Source organism: Podarcis liolepis (genome assembly GCF_965112155.1).
Source record: "Podarcis liolepis genome assembly, chromosome: 8".
Classification (NCBI taxonomy): Eukaryota; Metazoa; Chordata; class Lepidosauria; order Squamata; family Lacertidae; genus Podarcis; species Podarcis liolepis.
The window spans coordinates 568859-591123 of NC_139560.1; the positions used below are offsets into that span (position 1 = coordinate 568859).

The 22265-nt window shown below is 48.1% G+C and overlaps 1 protein-coding gene across 7 annotated transcripts in view; it reads left to right on the forward strand.

Annotated features, from left to right (window-relative positions):
• SPATC1 (spermatogenesis and centriole associated 1) overlaps window positions 1–20116 on the forward strand; it is a 44196-nt gene extending 24080 nt beyond the window's left edge. For 3 of the 7 annotated variants that reach the window (XR_014529068.1, XM_083516516.1, XM_083516514.1), the window contains one exon: window positions 3137–3529. Coding sequence is in view for 6 of the 7 variants with exons in the window: in XM_083516516.1 (XP_083372642.1) it covers window positions 3137–3466 (330 nt within the window). In the remaining variant the exon portion in view is untranslated. Of the gene's footprint in view, window positions 1–3136; window positions 3530–6386; window positions 9016–15318; window positions 15459–19713 lie in introns of those variants that run through there. The other 4 variants (XM_083516517.1, XM_083516519.1, XM_083516518.1 and 1 more) reach the window with 4 other exon arrangements.
• The last annotated feature ends 2149 nt before the right edge of the window (window positions 20117–22265 follow it).

A 22265-nucleotide genomic window follows, 5' to 3' on the forward strand; every position in this document is an offset into this window, starting at 1 on the left:
CAGCTCCGGGTCTTGTTTTTGCTGACTGTATAGAGCTTCTCCATCTTTGGCTGCAGAGAATATAATCAATCTGATGTCGATGCTGCCCATATGGTGATGTCCATGTGTAGAATCGTCTCTTGTGTTGTTGGAAAAGAGTGTTTGTGATGACCAGCTTGTTCTCTTGGCAGAACTCTATTAGCCTTTGCCCTGCTTCATTTTGAACTCCCAAGGCCAAACTTGCCAGTTGTTCCTTTCATCTCTTGACTCCCTACTTTAGCATTCCAATCCCCTGTAATGAGAAGAACATCCTTCTTTCGTGTCATTTCTAGAAGGTGTTGTAAGTCTTCATAGAATTGGTCAATTTCAGTTTCTTCGGCACCAGTAGTTTGTGCATAAACTTGGATTACTGTGATGTTTTTGTCCAAAACTCCATGGACAAAAACAACAGGCATATAAAAGTTTTAAAAAATAAAGTGTTAAAGTCATGTGGAGTTTGGTTCCAAGTCTGCAATGTTGATTCCTTCCTTCCTTTGGCAATCACTCGTAGCTGAGTAAGATTGTCTTCCATAAACATGGTTTTAACAATGAGTCCGTAAGTGACTGGAAGCCAATTCCGGAGCCACACGTCCTTCCACAGTTGCGTAGCTGGGGAGGTAGCTGCCCCCCATCAATAAAAATCAATACACATCTGAGGTTCTGCTTCCCCCAAAGCCCTACAAAAATCTTGGTTATGCCCATGCCCTCTATATATCAGGGGTGGGGTGGGTGGCTTGGATCCTTTCCACTTTCTTCCCCCCTTCACTGCCCAGCTTTTTCTCCATTGCCTCCAGGTCCACATTACTTATCCCTCCCTTCCCACTAAAATGTTAACCCAAGGCTTGGTCCTTTAACATCCTTTGGGCTGCAGCCGCCTTGTCTTCCCTGCTCTTGCCTCTCACCATGGATCCTAAATCCTGACTTCTCTCGCTTCTTGCTCTGAGCACGTCCTCCCCACTTACCTCTCTGGCTTCCTTTTCTGTTTCCCCATAAGGTTCAACTTCTTTCCTTCCAAACCTCCTCACAGTCAAGCCTCTTGGCAGCTCCATCCTCTTTACCTTCTCCAGCTTCTCTGTCAGTGGGACTCCAGCCTGCTTGTCATTAAATACGCCTCCTGCTTCTCAAATGCAAATGTTCTCTCTTCCTCTGGGCTTCTGATCTTTCTTATTCTATAAGGCATCTACCCTGCTTCTTGCCTGCTATTTCCCCCCTCAGATGAGAAAGAGCCACTTTGGGAGGGCCATGGTTGGCCACGCAACTCCACCTGTGGCAGCGTATCCAGGCAAGGCTCCAAAGACCCTGTTCCTTTTGGCCTGACACCCTGCAGAGCCTCTGCAGGCCACGGGGAGCAAGAGGGACCCACGACACAGCTTGGCATAAAGCAGTTTCCTGGGTGCTATGAACATTTTCGTTTATTAAGCCCTTCATATATAGTGGTACCTTGGTTCTCAAACTTATTCTGTTCCAGAAGTCCGTTCCAAAACCAAGGCATTCCAAAGCCAAGGAGCGCTTTCCCATGGAAAGTAATGCAAAATGGATTAATCCGTTGCAGACTTTTAAAAACAATCCCTAAAACAGCAATTTAACATGAATTTTACTATCTAATGAGACCATTGAGCCATAAAATGAAAGCAATAAACAATGTGCTGCAGTCACAAAATCAATCAATCAATCAATCAGTAGCTGAACTGGCTTCCACACAGTCACAAAAACATAAAAAGAGTCACAAAAACAAAAACACAAAATAAATAGCAAAACCAGACAGACCTCAGCGTAACACTCAAAACGGAAGTGTGGCACTCAAATCGTCAGCATAACACTCAAATCGTCAGCGTAATACTCAAAAGGGAAGTGTGGCACTCAAATTGCAAGCATAACATTCAAAATGGAGCATATTCAGCTTCCAAAAATAGTTCGCAAACCGGAACACTTCTGGGTTTGCAGTGTTTGGGTTCCAAATTGAGCACCAAGGCGTTTGAGAACCAAGGTACCAATAGTCTCTAAGCAGTTTACAAAGATGCAACACAAAATAAAAATCAGCTATGATAAAATCAAACTATAGTTAAAATGCCTGCTGAAATAACAAAGCCTTTTGTAGGCACTGGAAGTTCAGTGGGGAAAGGCTCGTCTGACCTCAGCTGTAATGGAGTGCCAAAAACTTCTCCTCCCCCTCTGACCCTTGGCATTAACTAATTGGTGAGCCAGCAAGCAACGCCTTGCTATTATCCTGGGATAACTGGCCAGTGTATTGTACATGCCGAGTCCTATTTCAGAAGGAAATCATAGTTGCAAAAAGCCCATTGTGGATTTAGCAGCTAGCTGTTTTAACACATAAAAAGTATATTTAAAATTTTGTATAGAATATAATGGCTGGAGTTTGAGGGGTTGTAGCCAACTACATTTTACTCAAAACAGACTAATTAATCTGTTAGTTATGTCCATTAATTTCAGTGGGCTTACTCTGTGTAGGACAAACATGGGCGACAACCCTGAGACTATTAGTAGCCCAGCACTGCATGGGAAGAGATCCCACAACGGAGCCTCTGGCATTTTCAGTCAAACAATCTCAGGCAGCAGCTGACGGTGGGTGGGTGGGTGGGGCTTGGAGAGCCACTGCCAGTCAGAGTAGACAGCATCAGGGCTGGACAGACCCAAAGGGTCTGCGTCAGGCCAAAGGAGTTTCTTCTGGACTTCATATGGTATCAAGGGGTTTCTGCGGCTTCTGTCCGTTGGGATGGGTTTCTATTACTTTCACTGGGGGCAAAAATAATTACCTATACAGTGGTACCTCTGGTTAATTACTTAATTCATTCCGGAGGTTTGTTCTTAACCTGAAACTGTTCTTAACCTGACGTACCACTTTAGCTAATGGGGCCTCCTGCTGCTGCCACCGCACGATTTCTGTTCTCATCCTGGGGCAAAGTTCTACTTCCGGGTTAGCGGAGTCTGTAACCCAAAGTGTTTGCAACCCGAGGTACCACTGTATCACCATCAATAGTATTTACATTCTCAGTTACTTTATATAAAAAAGAAAAAAGTCTCAAACAACTTGAAAAGTGAACACAATGTGCCTTAATGCTGCTCTTCTCTCTCTCTCTCTGTTCCGCTCTCTCCGCAGAGTGGAGCTGACCCCTTCCTGCAGCTGACAACAGAACAGGCTTCAACCATCATGGAGCGCTACAATAACATCATGGACCGCCTGAAGCAGCTGGGCTATGACCCAAGCGTCCACCCTACCCTGACGGAGCACATTGTCAACACTTTTGGCATCCTCCGGGATCGGCCAGACATGACAGGCGCAGAGGCAGCCGCCTACAATGACATAAAGTATCTGCAGGAGGTGGTCAAGAATGCCACCCCTCCAGACATGTTCAACAACTGCATGCTGCTCCTCAACTGCCTCCATCAACTGTCTCAGGATGACGGGAAGCCCTTGTTCATATGGTGAACCTCCCACTCCCCCCACAGTGCGCACTGTATCACTGCAAACACAATAAACCATCTGAAAATGTCGAGTGAGTCTTCTTGTGTAACCCGCAGACAATTTGTGCCACCTTGTCCAGTTTCATGATTTGGTGTCCGGCCCCCTCTTGGCCCTCAGCTGGCCTTCTTCAGAACTGCATTAATTGCCAGCAAGCCAGAACATAAAGAGCAAGGGGTGGTCATGATTAGAAATATACTGAAATTCATTGTTACAGGAGGATATTCAAAGGGTAAAAGGTTGGCATGAGGCAGGGTTTACTTTATGGGAAATGGTCTGCTTGAGTGATGACGGATCTGGTAAGCCATGATTGTTTCATAAGCAATAACTATTTCCATAAGCCATAATTACGACAAGACTTGCTACTGAAAAATAATCAATGTTAAGATGCTCTGCAGTGATGTATTAACTCCATTCTGTACTCTGTATTCTAATACTGGTATTAATAGCTGGTTAGTAAAAAAAATAACTTTTCATCAAACTGGTCTTAGGAATGCTGGTGTTAAATAAATAATTTCTCTGTGCCTTCTGCTTCAACATTTGTCTGAAGGTGGCAGCTGGGCTTGGAAACTAAATGCCAAAAAGCAAAACAAAGTCTATTGCGATTTCAAAGGACAGGAGTGTAAATCAGTGAATTCTCAGGCAGGGCTTCACCTGTCAGAGGAGGCGACTTCTTTGCCAAACCTGCCCTCCACCAAAGTGCAGCAGCAGCACCCTTCTCCTCCCTGGCTATTCTCTCTCTTCCTGTTGATCTCTGGCGAGTGCTTTTGGCAAATCTTCTCACTGCACAAAGTGTGCTGTTTTTAATCTCCTCCAAGGTTAGGCCAGGAGGGTGCAGTGGCTCACACCGGCCACCACAGCAGCAAAAGGAGCCTCTCGGTGCTATGTTCATTTCTGAATTTTCTGATTGTTTGAAAAAAAGGGGGGGAGAGATAGTCTTTCACTCAGACACTGACATCTCTAGTGGTCAAAGTGTCCTGTCAGAGGCCTGCAGGCAGCAACAGAGTGTTGAGCTCCTAGGACCTTGGTTGCTGCACCAGGGGCAAAGAGCCCCAGTAAGAGCCTCCCCATTTACATGCTTTCTCCCAACACCATTTTCCCAATTGAAGAGCATTCAGTCTGCAGGTGGAGCCCCTCAGCAAAGAAAAGCCTGGCTGCTAGTTCAAGGATATAGCAACAAGCTAAGCAATAAAGTTACACCAGACTGCATTAAAATAGTCTTGTTTCTTTTGGCCTCTTGATACTTTGTTTTTGTGTCAGTTTCTCCAATAATGCTGTTTGCCAAATTGCATTGTATCATTGGTCCATAATCAATAATTGTAATGATTTCCATGTCCAGGCAAGTTGTTTTTGCAGCAGTTAATGGAAGTGTTATGAGTTCTTGGTTTCTAATTCGCAACATATCATGACCGTACAAGTTAAGTATAGGCAGTCCTGGGGTCCTGTCTGTCTTGTAATTAAATATATTTCTGTAAATACATTTTCCCATAACATTTCTATTTCTGGACACTCCTACCACAAGTGCTAATATGCCGCTGTAGCAGGACATCCTCTCCAACACATGGGAAAACTGTTCAGTTTTATATAGGCTAGGAGTTGGTCCAGTCTGTTCCATGTCTTTTCTTCAGTATTTAAGTCTCAATTCAGTTCCCGCCACCTTCTCAAAATTTTGCAGAGGGAAAAATTGAACCTCGATTATAGATTTATACAAAGATATTAATCCTTTTGTTATTATATTATATTTTACTCCACTATAATTTTTGTATGCTATTGTCTCATGACCTTGTTTTTAAACTGGGAATTTGTTAAAAATTGGTAGTCTAAAAATCGTGATATTTGAACTTTTGCCTGTGCAATTTGCATCACATTAATGGTAAGCAGTCATCTATCTTTGTAAAAATATTTCAAATATTACAATTGCATTTCTTTCAACACCTCTATATTATAGAGTCTATATTTATTTTTGAAAACTGGGTAGAAGTGTAATGGAATAATGGGTGAGAAGCCTGCAACCAGGACTTTGCCCATTTTCTCCAAATCTTGAAAGTTGTAAGTGTGAATGGATTTGTAAGCCAGGTTAAGGTATTACTTTCATAAAGACACCACCTATTTCCAAGTTCTCTAATGTGCTCTACTGAGCTCCTTTACTGCCAGACAGGTCTATCATGTTGATGAGTGGGTGGGTGTAGTAATCTTTATAAGGGCATCTTGGGACACGGCTGAAGGGAGAAGGAGCAGCCTGTATGAGCCAAAGATCGAAACAGGGTGTGGGATAAAGTAGTGTGAGGTAGCCTCAGAACACCAAACTTGAAATTGTTATTGCCTTGCCAGGCAAATTGTCTAAACTGGATCATGAGATGGTGACCCTGATACCAAGTCAAGATCAGGGAAAAACCCAGGTACTGCCAAATGAATGTACAGAGATTTTTCCACCTAAAGAGCAGTCTAAGTATTGTGAAAACGGCTTTTCAAGTAAGGGATGGCTTGTTGAGAATTTGGGATAAGGATATCAGTAGGATTTGCCTATCCATATCCAGCTTTCAGAAAGATTTCCGATCCTGGAGTGCTTGAAGCATGCCCTCCTTGTTTCAGCACATGAATCTTCTTTCCTTCTTTCTTGGAGAGGAGCCTGGGCTTCTTTCTCTGTGGGTGGGGCTTTCCCCTCCTCCAAGAATGGTTCCTTCTTTGGGGCAGAGCCCACATGGGTGCCTCCAGCACCAGGCCATGGCCACCGTCAAAGATGTGCTAGGAGGGGGAGGGAAGAAGAGCTGGGCAACTTCTGAGGGTTCTTGGTGTGTCTCTGCAGCCAAATCAACCAACATCTCTCTCTCTCTCTCTCTCTCTCTCTCTCTCTCTCTCTCTCCCCTCCCCCCCCCTTTCTGCACAGATGGTGGCACAAGTTCCCTCTACCTCCAGGGTGGCGCGGCTGGGCGGCCCAACCTGCCTCGGCAACGTGGATTCTGCTTTCAGTGCCCCTTTCCTTGGCACCCCCACAAGCCCCAGCTGGCCCTGCCAGCCCCGCCCACCCCTTCCTCCAGCCTCGCTCCCCTAGCTACCCAGAGTGCAACTTCCCAGGCAAACTTTGGCCTTGGCAACCAGAGCCGGTCTTTGCCCCCACCCTCTCCCATCGTCATCGTGCCCTACTACAGCCCGCCCCCTGGCCACAGCGTCACCAGTGATGCCTCCTCCTCCACCGTCACCTCTGCAGCTTCCAACAAGTCCTTCTATGCACTCAATGCCACTGATGACACCTCCTCCGCTGCTTCCTACCAGGCACCAGGCTACCGAAGCCTGCCCTTGCCCCCCGGCCCCGCCCCCTTCCGCCAACCCAACTACAGCCTGCCCCTTGGTCACAAGATCCCTTATGGCCCCCTCCCATCTTCCCCCACTATCACCTCTGGTGCCTTCTATGACTCCATCCAGGGAGAGCCACTGAGTTTCGGTTCTGGCCACCAGAGCGTGCCTCCATCTCCCATCTTCTATGCGGTCAATGCCAATGACACCTCCTCCTTCCCCACTGCTTCCTACCAGGCACCGGGCCACCAGAGCCTGCCCGTGCCCCTGCCCTCCACGCCCAGCCCCTTCCACCAGTCCAACTACAGCCTGCCCATCAGCAACAAGCTTGGCTACGAGCCCCTCCCTTCCTCTCCTCCTCCCTACCAGTCCATCCAGGGCGAGCTACTGAGCATTGGTTCTGCCTACCAGAGCCAGCCCCCATCCCCCATCTACTATGCAGTCAATGTCACTGATGATGCTTCCTACCAGTCTGCTGGGCGCCGGGCGCCAGGCCACCAGAGCCTACCCCTGCCCCCTGCCCCCTTCCACCAGCCCAACTACAGTTTGCCCCTCAGCAACAGGCCCATCTATGAACCGCTCCCCATCGCTCCCACCACTTCCTACCAGTCTGGCCAGGGTTACTCACCCGGCTCTGCTGATGGCCAGCTCTGGTGGGATTCGTATGCACCACTCCATGATGAGTCAACTATGGGCAGCATCTTGTCCAGACGAGAACTCTTCACAAACTCCCAGCGAACCCCACTCAGTGCAGGAACCTACTTTGACGAGAACATAGACGACTCTGCTTTCCATCGGCCTGTCAGGCCCAGGCCTCCCCCCCTCCAAATGCCCCCCCCAGGATACTCCCCCCCCTTTGAGTACCCACTTCCCATGGTAAATCCCGATTTATCTCCCATACCTTACCCAGTGTTTAACGCTAGAAGGTTGGGTACCAACTTCTATTTTCCCTCCCCTCGCCGCATGCTAAGGTTCTGCCCAGACCTGTATGGGAAGCTGCACGAGATTCCGGCCACAGACGTGGACCAAAGCCAACTCAATGAAAGCCCACTCAGTGAAGCCTACTTTGCCGCAAACATAGACGAGACTGCTATCCATCGGCCTGTCAGGCCCAGGCCTCCCCCCCTCCAAATGCCCCCCCAAGAAGTGTCCCCCCTCCTTGTGTACCCACCTCCCATGATAAATCCCGATGCATCTCCCATACCTTACCCAAACTTTAACCCTAGAAGCGAGGGTACCAACTTCTATTATCCCTCCCCTTTCCGCATGCTAATGTTCTTCCCAGACCTGTATCGAAAGCTGTATGAGATTCCACCCCCAGACATGGACCAAAGCCAACTCCATGATGAGTCACCTGTGAGCAGCAACGCGTCCAGACGAGAACTCTTCACAAACTCCCAGCAAAGCCCACTCAGTGAAGCCTACTTTGCCCCAAACATAGACGAGACTGCTATCCATCGGCCTGTCAGGCCCAGGCCTCCCCCCCTCCAAATGCCCCCCCAAGAAGTCTCCCCCCTCCTTGTGTACCCACCTCCCATGATAAATCCTGATGCATCTCCCATACCTTACCCAACCTTTAACGCTAGAATGGAGGGTACCAACTTCTATTATCCCTCCCCTCTCCGCATGCTAATGTTCTTCCCAGACCTGTATCGAAAGCTGTATGAGATTCCGGCCACAGACATGGACCAAAGCCAACTCACTGACCAGACCCAAAGCCATGATGTGGCACCTATGGGCAACATCTCGTTCAGACGACAACTCTTCACAAACTCCCCGCAAACCCCACTCGTTCCAGGAACCTTCTTTGAGCAGTTCATAGACGACTCTGTTTTCCTTCGGCCTGGCATGTCTCCCCCCCCGCGACAAGTGTCCCCCCTCTTTGTGTACCAACCTGGCATGATAAATCCCGATGCATCTCCCTTGCCTTACCCACCCTTTGACCCTAGAAGCGAGGGCACCAACTTCTATTATCCCTCCCCTTTCCACATGCTAATGTTCTTCCCAGACCTGTATCGAAGGCTGTATGAGATTCCGCCCCCAGACATGGACCAAAGCCAACTCACTGACCAGAACCAAAGCCAAGCAGCCTCTTCTCAAAGCCCAGCAGTAGCATCTCAGGCCTTCAGCCAGAGCCAGCCAATGGCCGTGAGGCCAAAGGAGCGCCGAGGCACCGACCGGCAAGCCACCTCCCTGAGCAGCACCAAGTCAAGCAGAGGTGGGTGAGTGTGTATATGTGTTTCTGTTGTGTAAGCAATGTGTGATGTTTCTGGGCCCTGACTGGGCATGGTGAGCTGATCTTCTCACAGATGGTCACTTTCCATTGATATAGCTCTACCACAGACAGACACTATCAAGCCCAAAGAGCTGAACAGTTACAGTGCAACCGAACTCAGGCAGAGTTGGGGCATTTCCTACCATACCTGTCAGGCATGGGGGAATCTCTCCTCCCCTAGTAGCATCAAAGAGCAAGGAATAAACAAATAAGTTCATATTTATGGTTTTATTTAGTCATTGTGGTACAAGGCAAAGAATCCAGTCCTTAACTCCACAGTAATGTTGCTCACTCTGAGCTCCTCCTCTTCTTTCCCCAGCAACAGCCCTTGGCTCTATGAGGGGCCTCAGGAGTCAAATGTAGCTGAGTCCTTTGCTCTTGAACTCTAAATGAGCAACATGTACATGGGGATGGTGGCTCTTCTATGCTTTCCAAGGGCATTTCTGCTGTCAGCACTACCCCTCCTTCTCCTAATGCCTCATAACTAAGCTGCTCTGAGTTCTGCTGTAATTCAATCGTGTCTCCCTCTTCTCTTGAAATTAGTAGAGAATGGGGGATGATCACCACCATTCCTCCTCCAAGGGAAGCAGAGAAGGAAGGGGTGATCTCCAGCCCTCCTCTTCAGTCGAGTCCCTGACATCACCCTTTCTACAGAGCCCTCCTCCTCCTCCTTCCCTCCACCCCTTCAGTTTTGGTCTGCTGGGGTGACTTCTATAAAACTCATTTTGCAAGTCCAGGGCATGAACATATTCTGCACATTCCCATTATCTTTCTTCTGGCCCATACCCGCTCCACACAATCAAGTATTGCAACCTCTTCCTTCTCATTTGTGAGTCTAGAATTTGTTCTACTTCAAACTTTTCCTCTCCTTCTACCAGGACTGGAGGTGGAGGTATTTGTCTAGGTGCTTGGTAAGGGTGCGCAGGCACCACTGGCAACGACCAGGATCTATGGAATACAGGGTAGCTCTTCATTGATACCAGCAACCTAAGCCTGAAAGTCGCAGGATTGATCTATTCTATCACTTCAAATGGCCCCCCTCTCTGGCGGTCCAGTTTTCTATATCTATCTTTCTGAAGTAAATAATGTGTTGACAACCACATCTCCCACCTTGATGTCACTACCTGGCTGTCTATGCACATCAGCTGATTTTTTATATGCCTCCTTAGAAACAGTCCAAACGCTCCTTAAGCAAACTCTGGTTAGCTGTCAATACTTCTACAAAGTCATCTGCTGCCAGCACTGACAGGGTGTTGGGGATGGTATCCATGACTGGCAAAAAAGTGGGTCTGTTGCGTTGAAGCATGAAGTGCATTGTTGTATGCGAACTCCGCCAAGGGCAGTTTGGACACCCAATCATCCTGCTGGTAGTTCCCATAACTACAGAGATACTGCTGCAACATGGCATTAGTTCTTTATGACTTTCCATTCGTCTCTGGGTGTCAAACTGAGGTGAAGCACAATTCTACCTTGAGTAGTTGCATGAGCTGCTTCCAGAACTTTGAGGTTAATTGGGCTCACCTGAGATCACTCTGAGAGCACGTGCAACTTGAACACATGGTCTACAAAGAGCTGTGCTGTTTCTTGGGCTATCAGAAGTCTTAGTGAACAGGTATACCACCAACCAGATCACTGTCTGCTGCTGCAATTCCGGCAGATCAGTGATGAAGTCCATAGCTATGGTTTGCCAAGGGCCTTGCGGGGAGGGCAACGGTTATAGCAAACCCGCTGGCACTTCTCTGGGTCTCTTCGCCCGCTGACACATTTCACAGGCTCTGGCATATTTCTTGACTTTCCCCCTCTACCTCGGCCACCAGAATTGCCTCATCACACGGCATAGCGTCTTGTGCAGCCCCAAGTGTCCAGCTGTAGGGTTATCATGGCATTGACGTAAGACTTTGGCTCAGAGGTCTCCCTCTGGAACATAGAGCTTCTCCTCTATACAGTAGCCCATCCTTTTCCAGGAACCTCTCCACATCACTGGCATCCCCCCACAGCACCACTAGCTCGCCTTCCGCGAATGCATCCTCCCTTGTCTTCTGCTGGAACTCAGAGACTTCCATAACTGACCCAGCTGCTAGCTGTAGCTGCTCTGGCTTCAAGTTGTGCCTGTACACTGGAACTGGCTCATCATCCTGATATTCCGGCTTCCTGGAAAGGGCATCTACTCCTTGATTCAAACTACCGGCTACATACTGGAGTCTAAAATCAAATCTGGCAAAGAACTGCGCCCAACTGCTGTTGATTGAGACATCTCATCATCTGCCAATACTCTAGATTCGGACTTTCAGTGTGCACCTCCACCTGGTGTCACCCCCTCCACACTTCAAAGGCTTCTTTCATCACTAAAAGTTCCTTCTCCCAAATGGTGTAATTCTACTCAGAAGGAGTCAGCTTCCTGGAGTGGAAGGCACACGGGCATAGGTTGCCATCTTGGTCTCCTTGAAGCAGCACCACCCCCACCACCCTGTCAGAGGCATCCATTTCCACAATCAGCGGCCAGTGAGGGTCTACATGTGCTAGGTATACCGTTGAGAAGAATATGGTTTTGAATTTAAATGCCTGCCACACCTCGGCTGTCCACTGGAATGGCTTCTTGCCCCTCAAGCAATCTGTGAGGCATAGTGAGTCTTGAATAGTCCGGCACGAACTTGCAGTAGTAGCTGGCAAAACCCAAGAATCTCTGCAGATCTTTATTTGCCTTGGGTTCCTGCCATGACACTATGCATTGAGAGCCAGTGTGGTGTAGTGGTTAAGAGCGGTAGTCTTGTAATCTGGGGAACCGGGTTCGCTTCCCCGCTCCTCCACCTGCAGCTGCTGGGTGACCTTGGGCCAGTCACACTTCTCTGAAGTCTCTCAGCCCCACTCACCTCACAGAGTGTTTGTTGTGGGGGAGGAAGGGAAAGGAGAATGTTAGCCGCTTTGAGACTCCTGAAGGGGAGTGAAAGGCGGGATATCAAATCCAAACTCTTCTTCTTCTTCTTCTATGCTCTGCGCCTTAGCAGGATCCATGTGCATCCCCTCCAGTGTGAGGCAGTGACCTAGGAAATCTACTGTTGATACACAAAACTGAGACTTTTCCAACTTGGCACTGAGTTGATGTTTCCACAGCCTCTGCAGCACCTCTGTCACGTGACATACATGTTGCTCTGGGTTCTCTGAGTATATCAGCACATCAAGGTAAACCACCACGAATCTATCCACTAGGCTTCTGAGGACATAGCTGATGAAGGCTTGGAACATTGCTGTCCCTGACTGCAGTCCAAAGGGCATGACCAGGTATTCGAAGCTGCCATATCTGGTGCAGAACACTGTTTTCCACTCATCTCCCTCTCTCACACGGATTGGTTATAAGGCCCCCTCAAATCCAACTTTGTGAAGATTTTTCCTGACCTCAACCTTTCCAATAAATTCCCAATGTGTGGTAGCAGACAGCGATTGGACACCATTATGTGGTTAATCTTCCTATAGTTTGTGCACAATCTAAGTTCTGAGGTACCGTTTTCTTCACGAATAGCACAGGGGTGCCTCCTGGTGCCTTGGGCGGTCTGATGAAACCCGTTGCTAGATTCTTATCCAAAAACTCTCTCAAAACCACAAGCTCTGCTTGTGACATCAAATAGATGTGACTGGTGGGCAATTGCGCAGCTAACAGAAGATCTATTTTACAGTCATAAGGTCTATGGGGCAGTTGGCTCTCCTCTCTGGTCAGAGGGCTTACTTGTATGCAAAGATTCCACTTAGACCTCTGTGTGTGGAAACAGATGCAACTTGACTAGTAAATCACTTAAACTACTCTTAAATTAGTTGAAAACATATTAAATATATTATATGGAAGTTTATTTAATATTTTTATTAAATCTACTACTTCCTTACATTTTAAGGCCCTCCACAGCTGCAGAGAGCCTCAGCAAAGCCCTCTACTGCTGCAGGGAAGCGCAGCACATCCTCCACAGTGGTGGGGAGGTATGGCAGGACCCTCTGCCACTGTGGGGAGGTGCAGCACACCCTCCACCACTGCAGGGAGGTATGGCGGGACCCTCTGCCGCTGAGGGGAGGCCCAGCAAGGCCCTCCACCACCACAGATATATATCGTGCTATATCATGATGTTTAGCTGGTGATATATTGTGATGTTGAAAACCAGATACTGGCCAGCCTTACAGGTAATATGTTTCTTGCTTCCTCGGCGGCGGCACCTTACCTATCTGAGCAAATTGGCCTCTATCCCCAGATGTTTTAAAAAGGAGGATTAATGGAGGATGAGACTATCTATGGTTTAAAATCATGTTGGCCATGGGGCTCTCTCCAGAATGAAGAGGCAGCGTGGCCCTGAATAAATAATAAATAAAATCATCTTTCATTATAATAAATTTAAAAAAATGCATGTTTGTGGAGGGGGGTTATTGGTCCGTTTGATTCTTAATGTATTTTTGTCTCATGTTTATTTTTATGTTGTGAACTGCCCTATGATCTTCGGATGAAAGGCAGAATACAAATTTAATATGCTTCTGGCATCTGTCTGTCTCAGGAGAAAATGAGCAGTGCCCCTTTATGGGTAAAGTCAGACTGTTGGAGAGTTATAACATCTGCTGTAGCTGCAGAAACTGATATGGGAGAGACGCGTTATGTTTCAGCTAAGGCAGATAAAGGCATCCAGTTGTGCTGATATAGGTGTACCATGGCATTTCTTCTTTCTGAACTCCTCCCAGAGGTCTTTTCTCCTCTGGTCACTGCTGTGGATGCATGACCTGATTGATTGCCTCCAGGCACTGCAATTGTCTGCAAGAGATTCCCACACTGTGGGGTTGATGGTGCCAGCATTCATGTTATATTCGCAGACAGGTCTGTTGCCTGAAGCCAGTTCTTCGTAGAGCACATCCTTAGGAATCCTGCCATCTTTTATTTTGCGGACATGATCACGCCAGTGTAGACGTCGCTGAGTGTAGAGTGCAAACATGCTGGGAATATGGGCTTGAGAGAGCACATTTTTGCTTGAGACTCTATCCTGCCATATGATGCCCAAAATCTTCCTCATGCAGTGTGATCCAACACACGAGCCTAGTAGGCCTTCATATTGGTATTGGTCATTAGCATCACAACAAAAAGCTTTTATCCAACAGAAGCCTTGGGGTTTGGGGGGGGATCTCCCTGTGCTTTAAAAATCAGCTTGGTTATAGGTTGTTAGCATCACATTCTGCCATTCCCTTTTGGAAAGGCAAGAAATTGGTTGTTAATAGTCATGGCAGTCACCTTTGTTCTTGTAGAGGGTCACAATGCTGGAGTCATGCATGTCTTGTGACATGGATCCTGCATCCCAACACAACAAGAGGAAGTAGTGGAGGTGCAGCATGAGGGAGGACTTGAGGCCAGCTTTTAGGAATTCGGTACTGTCCTGAGACTTTTCCTCGTGCCTGAGAGTTGATGGCATCCTGCAGCTCATCGAGGGAGGGAGGACATCCAGCTCTCCCAAGACAGGCAGTGTCTGGATGCTGTCAACTGCTGTGTCAGCAACCATGTTTTCCCACATGTACAGTTTTTGATAGTGCTCTGCCCATTGCTTCATCTGCTTTCTATTTCACAATATACCAATATATGATTTCATAATATCTTGGATCCATATACAAAAGGTCAATTATGGTTTAAGGAGGGTTTTTTATTGGCGTTCATCTGTCTCAAGAGACAATGAAGTGTGTCTCCAGGGGTTTAAGGAGTGATACATAACTTTTTGGGTGCCTTCGGCTATGACTGAATTTCAAGCAGAATGTCAAATTATATTAATGATTATATGAGTGAAAATAAAATATAAGGTTGAACAGTGTCTTGGCATGTTACATTCCAATAATTACCAAACTATTTTTCAATAAATATTGTTTAGTGCACTTCATTCAATCTCTTTTTCATAATATGCAAGTTTTGTCAACAGGACTAAACCCTATATTCTTTTGTGCCATTGGAAGATGTCAACCAGCATATCTACAAACACACACACATCACGTTTCTCTATCCAGGCAAGTCAGAGGCACCTCAAGGACACATCCTGCACAGGCAAAAGCACTCAAGGAGGGCACGGAGGATGTCCAGTGAGGGTGCAGTATGGGGACAGTCCTAAAGGGGCTGCCCTGGCCCTAAGGCTTCCCTGAGCAAATGTAGCACTTCGTTGGGTGTCCCCCTCAAGGAGGAGTTGGGAGATCTGCTGCCTACTGCGCTATCCTGCTGGACTGACTGGAAATCCCCCCTTGGTCCTTACAGATCCCAAACTGGTAACCATGGAGCGCATCGTTGGAGAGATTGCCTTCCAGCTGGATCGCAGGATCCTCTCCAGCATCTTCCCTGATCGGGTCCGCCTCTACGGTTTCACCGTCAGCAGCATCCCTGAGAAAATCCAGCAGGTGAGGGGAGATTCCCCTGCCCCCCACTCCCCAGTCCTAGCCCTGCTGTGGTGTGTTGACAGGGTGCAATCGAAGAAGATGGAGGAACAGGAACCCTGAAAGCTGCAGTCCAGAGATGGGAAGACGCAGGCCTAGGGGCTAAACATGGCCCCTGAGGCCTTTCTGTTTGGCCCCCCAGGACTTTCCCCAGGCCACATTCCTCTGGCCCTGCTTTGCCCTTGTCCTGGCTCCTACCCAACACCTAGAGAAGAGAAAGACACCTTCATCCAGGCAAGTAATGGTACAGTTTCAGCAGCAGACATCGTGCTCAAGTATCGCAGTTCAGGAATTTAGGAGCAGGCCAAGGAGTTAAGGACTGGCGTGGGACGCTCACTCACAAGATTCCCTTGTCGTGCGGCAATATCAAGACTGCAAGAGTGCACACCATCGGAGCGGGCGAGTCTGCTCCATCTGCAAAGGCACTGTCAGCTTCTAGGCCACAAGGCTACACCCTCCAGCTCAGGATCCTGGTCAGTCACTGCTGCCTCCTGTCCAGCCTCCAGTGAGTGGATCAAAGCCCTCCATTGAGTCTTCCTGCTCCACAGGAATGTCAGGAAGAGAGACGACACCCCTGCTCGCCCTTCCAAAGTGACCAAAGCCAGGGTGGAAAGGAGATCCCACTTCAACCCAGGTTCCCCAGCCCTCACCCCCGTTTCTTCTGCATCCTCCATCAGAGCCTGCCAATCCCAGCCCAGTTTTGACAGAGCTGCTGGGCTCATGAGGTCACTCTCTTTGAGTGTTTTTGCCTGGATGGAATGTGTGTCTTTGATCTCTTTATAATGGCTCCGGCTTTCCTGGATGAAGAATAGAGAGTGGTACGTGAGTGACTATAGAAAGCAGCCACTCTTTCCTATAGGTAAAAACAACAACTGTTGCTCTGCCCACTCTTGCCTCTGGCTCTGCCCACCACTGACGTGCACCCCAAATAAAGTACCGTATTTTTCGCTCTATAACACGCACCAGACCATAACACGCACATAGTTTTTAGAGGAAGAAAACAAGAAAAAAAATATTCTAAATGAAATAGTGGATATATGATTTTTGTGGTTCATGCTGTGGCCACAGACATGTGATCTGACAGTGAGTTTGGAGTAGCCCAATGCAAAAATCCTGAGGATCCATGTGGATCCATGCTTTGTAACCACGGAGGAGGGAAGGAAGGGGAACCATGGATCCTCTGCTCACGACTGCAGCAGATCCCCCCCGCCACCCGCAGGCATTCGCTCCATAACACGCACAGACATTTCCCCTTACTTTCTAGGAGGAAAAAAGTGAGTGTTATGGTGCAAAAAATACGGTAACCGAGAAGGGGATGTGGCCCTCAAGCTAAAAAGTTTCCCTTATTGCAACTCCTGCCGTGGCCTCTTCTCCTTTCAAAGTTGTGCTTATAGGAAGAATCCGTCTATTCCCACTTCTCTCCGTTATGATGTCCAATTCACCACCTGCATCAGTCTGCATAGTATTTTTAAGGCACTCACAAAAACTCATCAGGCTCTTAAAATGCATTTATCCTGATTTATCCATTTTAATACGCATTTTTGCGTAATATATGCGTTTTTACAAACAGGTTTCTCCAATCAATATAATGCAATTGTCTGTGTTCTTTTCATTAACACCTTTCATACATTGTTCTATCTGTATCTCTCGGCACATTTATTGGTTGGAGAATGGGTCCATAAATTCCAGCTGGCACAGAATGTTGCAGCCAGATTGCTGATGGGAGCTTCTGGCCACGAACGTGGTTGCAGAGGATGGCAACCAAGATGACCAAGGGTCTGAAACCAAGCCTTACAAGGAACAGTTGAAGGAGCTGGATATGTTTAGCCTGGAAAAGAGGAAACTGAGAGATGTGATAGCCAGCTTCACCTATCTCAAGGGCTGTCACATGGAATATGGAGCAAGCTTGTTTTCTTCTGATCTAGAGGGTAGAACTTGAACCAGTGGATTCAAGTTATAAGAAAGGAGATTTCCACTAAACATCAGGAAGAGCTTTCTGACAGTAAGAGCTGTTCGAAATTGAACGGTCTCTCTTGGGACTCTCCTTCCTTGAAGGCTTATAAGCAGAGGTTGTGTGGCCACCTGTCTTGAATGCTTTAGTTGAGATTCCTGCATTGCAGGGAATTGGACTAGATGACCCTTACAGTCCCTTCCAACGCTACGATTCTGTCAGGTGTAAATGAAGCAAAGCCCTGTGACCAATAGGACTCTGCAGGACTGGGGCCTTCCTCTGAAGAAGCAAGGCGCGGCCACACAGGTGAGGTCGATTGGTAACTCACAGCACCTGGTGGCAAGAGCCGGGAAGGGATATAAGGTCAGCATTTTCCCTTCGGCTCTTTGCCACAGCAACACGTTTCCTGCCTTGCTGTGTTTGACTCCTTGCTTCTTGATCCTCGGACCCTTGACTTTGTGGCTCCTTGCTTCCTGACCCTCGGACCCTTGGCTTCTTGACTCCCGGCTCTCTGACCCTTGGACTCTTGGCTTTCTGACTCCTGGCTTCTGGACTTCCGTTCCTGCTCCCACCCTGCCATCTTGCCCCCGGTCCCGACGTCCCCAGCCAGGATTTCAATCGCTTGTGAACCAGACCGTGACAGATTCTATGAACATGTGACACCATTGTTAAAACAGCTGCACTGACGTCCCATCTACTATTGAGCCAAGTTCAAGGTGGTATTAATTTTCAAAGCCTTGAACATCTATAGGAATGTCGTTGGTTGTTCTCCAAGTTGGTGATGCTCACTTGACAATGAGAAACCAAGTCTTTAGTGCCATAAACCCAGTCAATAACGATTCAGCAAAAGCCTGCTGAAAACCTTTCTATTCCGCAAGGCCTATGCAGGCAGTTCAGATTGTATCTTTCCACAATGGTTACCTGATGCTTGTTTTTAACCTTTTTACACTTTTAGTGTATGGTTTTCTATATTTTTAATGTTGTAAACTGCTTTGATATATTTTTATGATTGAGTAGTGTGTAAATATTTTTTATAAATAAATAAACTGCGTCGCAAGATCCAGAGGAGCATGACTCTCAAAGGGTAGCTGTGTTTTACGTCACTGTTTCAAGAAATGCAGTTAAAGAACTTCATGTTAAAAGGCAAAATGAACCAAATATCTCCCCCCCCCCGTCCCTCATTTGTAGTGGTGTCAAGTTCACTCCTTTTTCCTTTGGTGCAAAACAATAAAGAGAAGTCAGCCTCCATATCCCTCCTGCACCATGTATTGCTAGGGAGATTCAGGCAGCTTCTGAACAGCTCTGCTTTCTGCTATTTTCAAGTGGCAAAGAACAGAACAGGAAGCAGCCCCCATCCCACAAGGCGAGGAAGCAGCATAGCCCCAGCTACGCAAACACAGGGCAAATTTTGTGGTTTCTCTGACCCCTCCCTTTCCAGCACCAACCTGTTAAATGTGAACTATTTGGCTCCCTCCATGCTCAGAATGCAGCCTTGCCTACATAGCTCAATCTAAAATGATTTTAGTGAATCACTTTCTAATAAATAAATAAATTGATTAATATGATGTCTTTTTTCCTGTTTAAGCTTAAGGGTAATTTTTGGTTTACGTAAGGCCCTAGTGATATCTGTGTTAAATGCAGTAGCCACTGTCTTCCGAGAGATGGATGCCAACAACGAAGGAAACAGAAATGTACAGTGGTACCTCTGGTTACGTACTTAATTCGTTCCGGAGGTCCGTTCTTAACCTGTAACTGTTCTTAACCTGAAGCACCACTTTAGCTAATGGGGTTTCCCGCTGCTGCTGCGCCGCCGCTGCGCAATTTCTGTTCTCATCCTGAAGCAAAGTTCTTAACCCAAGGTACTATTTCTGGGTTAGCAGAGTCTGTAACCTGAAGCGTTTGTAACCTGAAGCGTATGTAACCTGAGGTACCACTGTAGCTGCCTATTCGCAACATGTGCCTACAAATTTCTCTGACTTTGGGGTTTGAACTCTCAAACTGACTGGCTAGGGTTGATGGGGGGATAGCAGCTCCAAACCAAAGGAGGGTGCCAGCTTGGGGGTGGGGAACTGGCACTGACCCTAGGGAATAATCAAAGATGCCTCTCCCCCCCCCCCTCTTCTGAAGATGCCAGGAGCGGCAGGAGTTTTTCCCATTTGACCCTCCTGGCTGCATAAACCTACAGCTCCCTAAAGGCGGCTGAGGAGGCTGGGCTTCTTCTCGAGGGCTCAGAAACCCTCTTTTCTAATGCTGCTTCTCTCCCCACAGGCAGCCAATGACTCCCTGTCTCCAATGTCAGCAGAGGAGCGCCAATCCATGGTGGAGCGCTACGACACCATCATGAATATGCTGAAGCCAAAGGGCTATGACCCAAACTTCCACTCCAAGTTCACAGAGCACATTGTCAACACCTACGGGATCCTGAAGGAGCGCCCAGATGCGGCAGGCCCTGAAGGAGACGTCTACAACAACCCGAGCTACCTGCGGCAGGTGATTGAGCAGATCGTGCCTCCAGAGAAGATGACGGACTGCCTGACCCTGCTGGACTGCCTCAGTTTCATGGCGTCCACGGACGGGAAGCCCTTGTTCATCTGGTGACCATCCGCCTGTCCCCCTCCTGGCATTCCATCCCACTATAGCCACAATAAACCATCTGGAAACAGCTGGCAAAGCGTCTTGTGCAAAGTCCATCCCACGGGGGGGGGGGGGAGGGCCCTGCCGCCACCACAGTCCTTCCGTTACCTGGAAGTAAGCCATTCAGAGGGCCCCTCGGGGTCTTCGACAAACGGACCCCAAACCCCACAGTCCTAGGCTGGCGGAAAGCTGCCTCAATCCCAGAACCAGAAGTCCAAAGCAACATGGCGGCTGGCTGAAAAGATGTCGTCCAGTCGGCTGCCGGTGCTATATACAGTACCGTATTTTTCTGTGTATAACACTGTGTATAAGACGAACCCTATTTTTTGAGCCCAAAATTAAGAAATAAATAATTGCAACATTCCGTGTAAAAGACGACCCCCAGTTTTAAACTTTTGGGGGAAATATAGTCTTATACACAGAAAAATCCTGTAATCTTTAGAGGATGTCCGAAGGCAGCCCTGTATATGGAAGCTTTGTGTGAGGTTTTATTGTGTTTTTATATATGTTGGAAGCTGCCCAGAGTGGCTGGGGAAACCCAGTCCGATTGGAGGGGGGGGCTACAAATAATATATAATTATCGTAGCCCCCCCGCCATCGGACTGGGTTTCCCCAGCCACTCTGGGCAGCTTCCAACATACCATATTTTTCCGTGTATAAGACTAGGTTTTCTCCCTTAAAAAGAATGACAAAATGTGGGGGGCGTCTCATACACGGAGGCCATCTCCCCCATTTTCTTAAATCGGAGTCCCCCAAAATAGAGGGCGCCTTATAGATGGAAAAATACGGTATATAAAAAGACAATCAATGAGCCGATTGAAAGGTGAGGAGATCATTAATTAACTGGCCTTGTTAACGGAAAAATCCGAGGGCTTCCTTGGACAAAAACAAAGACACCAACCAGGATTACTTGGAGCAAAACAGCAGCCTGTAGGCTTGGCCTTTATTGAACTGTTGCAACAGGGTGTTCCCCTCACTTGCAGGAGAGAGGAAAGACCCAGAAAGATGGTGTGCAAGACCTTATAAAAACTTTTGAAATTGCCACCCTGTAGATCAAGCCCACCCCCAGAAACATCATACATACATCACAGAAGAGGCGGTCCAAAATAGAAATCTTAATATTTTTCTCCTGTTGTTGTTTATCTCCTGTCTGGCAGGTCACTTGACTGGATTTTCTGGGGAGCCTGGCCAGTCTTTTGTAATGATAAATACTTAGTTCCTGAGCCAGGTCACAGGCTCATGCCCTGTTCAAACACAGACATACCCTTAAGACAGGATTTGTGAGGGAAACGACAAGGGGGAGGCTTTTCCACTTTGACCTTGCAGAGGAAACATTTGCTCAGTTTAGGAATCAAAATGGTTCCCGGTTGGCCTTCCTGTGCTGATCTATGTATGTGCTTGGCTGGTACACTTAGGAACATCACCATATATTTAAGACCATGAAATTCCTATTACAGCCTAAATCAATTTGCCAAAGTGGGGGGGGGGATGAAGAGGACGTCTATGCCTCTTCTTGGACACCTTTCTGCATGGCGGGCATTGCAAGTAAACCACTGGGAGAAAGTTTTCAAGCTAGAATCCGGCCGAAACGTTTTATTTCCTCCTTGTACCTCGCTAGGAAAGTTTAGCCTTGAGCTCAGCCTGGAACCGGAACCGGAGCCACTTTGAGACGGGAGAAAGGCCTCCTTCCATGCGGCCTTCCCGGCTCCTATTTCCCGAGAGGAGCCCCGAGGCCAAGGCCTAGTCGGGGCTCCTTCTGGCCGGGCCCCCCCCTTATTTCTAGCCCCCCATTCGGAAAACAGTGAAAACACAAGATCCATCTGAAATGACAGGCAGCCATAAAAAAGTCCTCCCCACTTACGCCTCCAGCGCCCCGAGAAGAAGCTCGTCCTCCGGAGAGGGAGCCGCGAAGGCCCAGGCGCGCCTCTGTGGGGAGGCAGCCCCATAGCCTGGGGGGGGTCCGTGTTGTGACAGGGGCATCTTGTCTCCCCCCCCACAAGATGCCAGGCCAGGTTCTGGGGGGGGGAGCTTCTTTGGGGGCCCCAGAACCTGTTTGGCCCCATGGCCCCCCATGGCCCCCTCACAGACCCACCGGGTCAGGTTCTGGGGGTGAAATCTGAGGGGAGAGACTTGGGGGGCGCAGCAGCAGCAGAGCCAGCCCCCCCCCAAAGCTTTTCCTTCTTCAG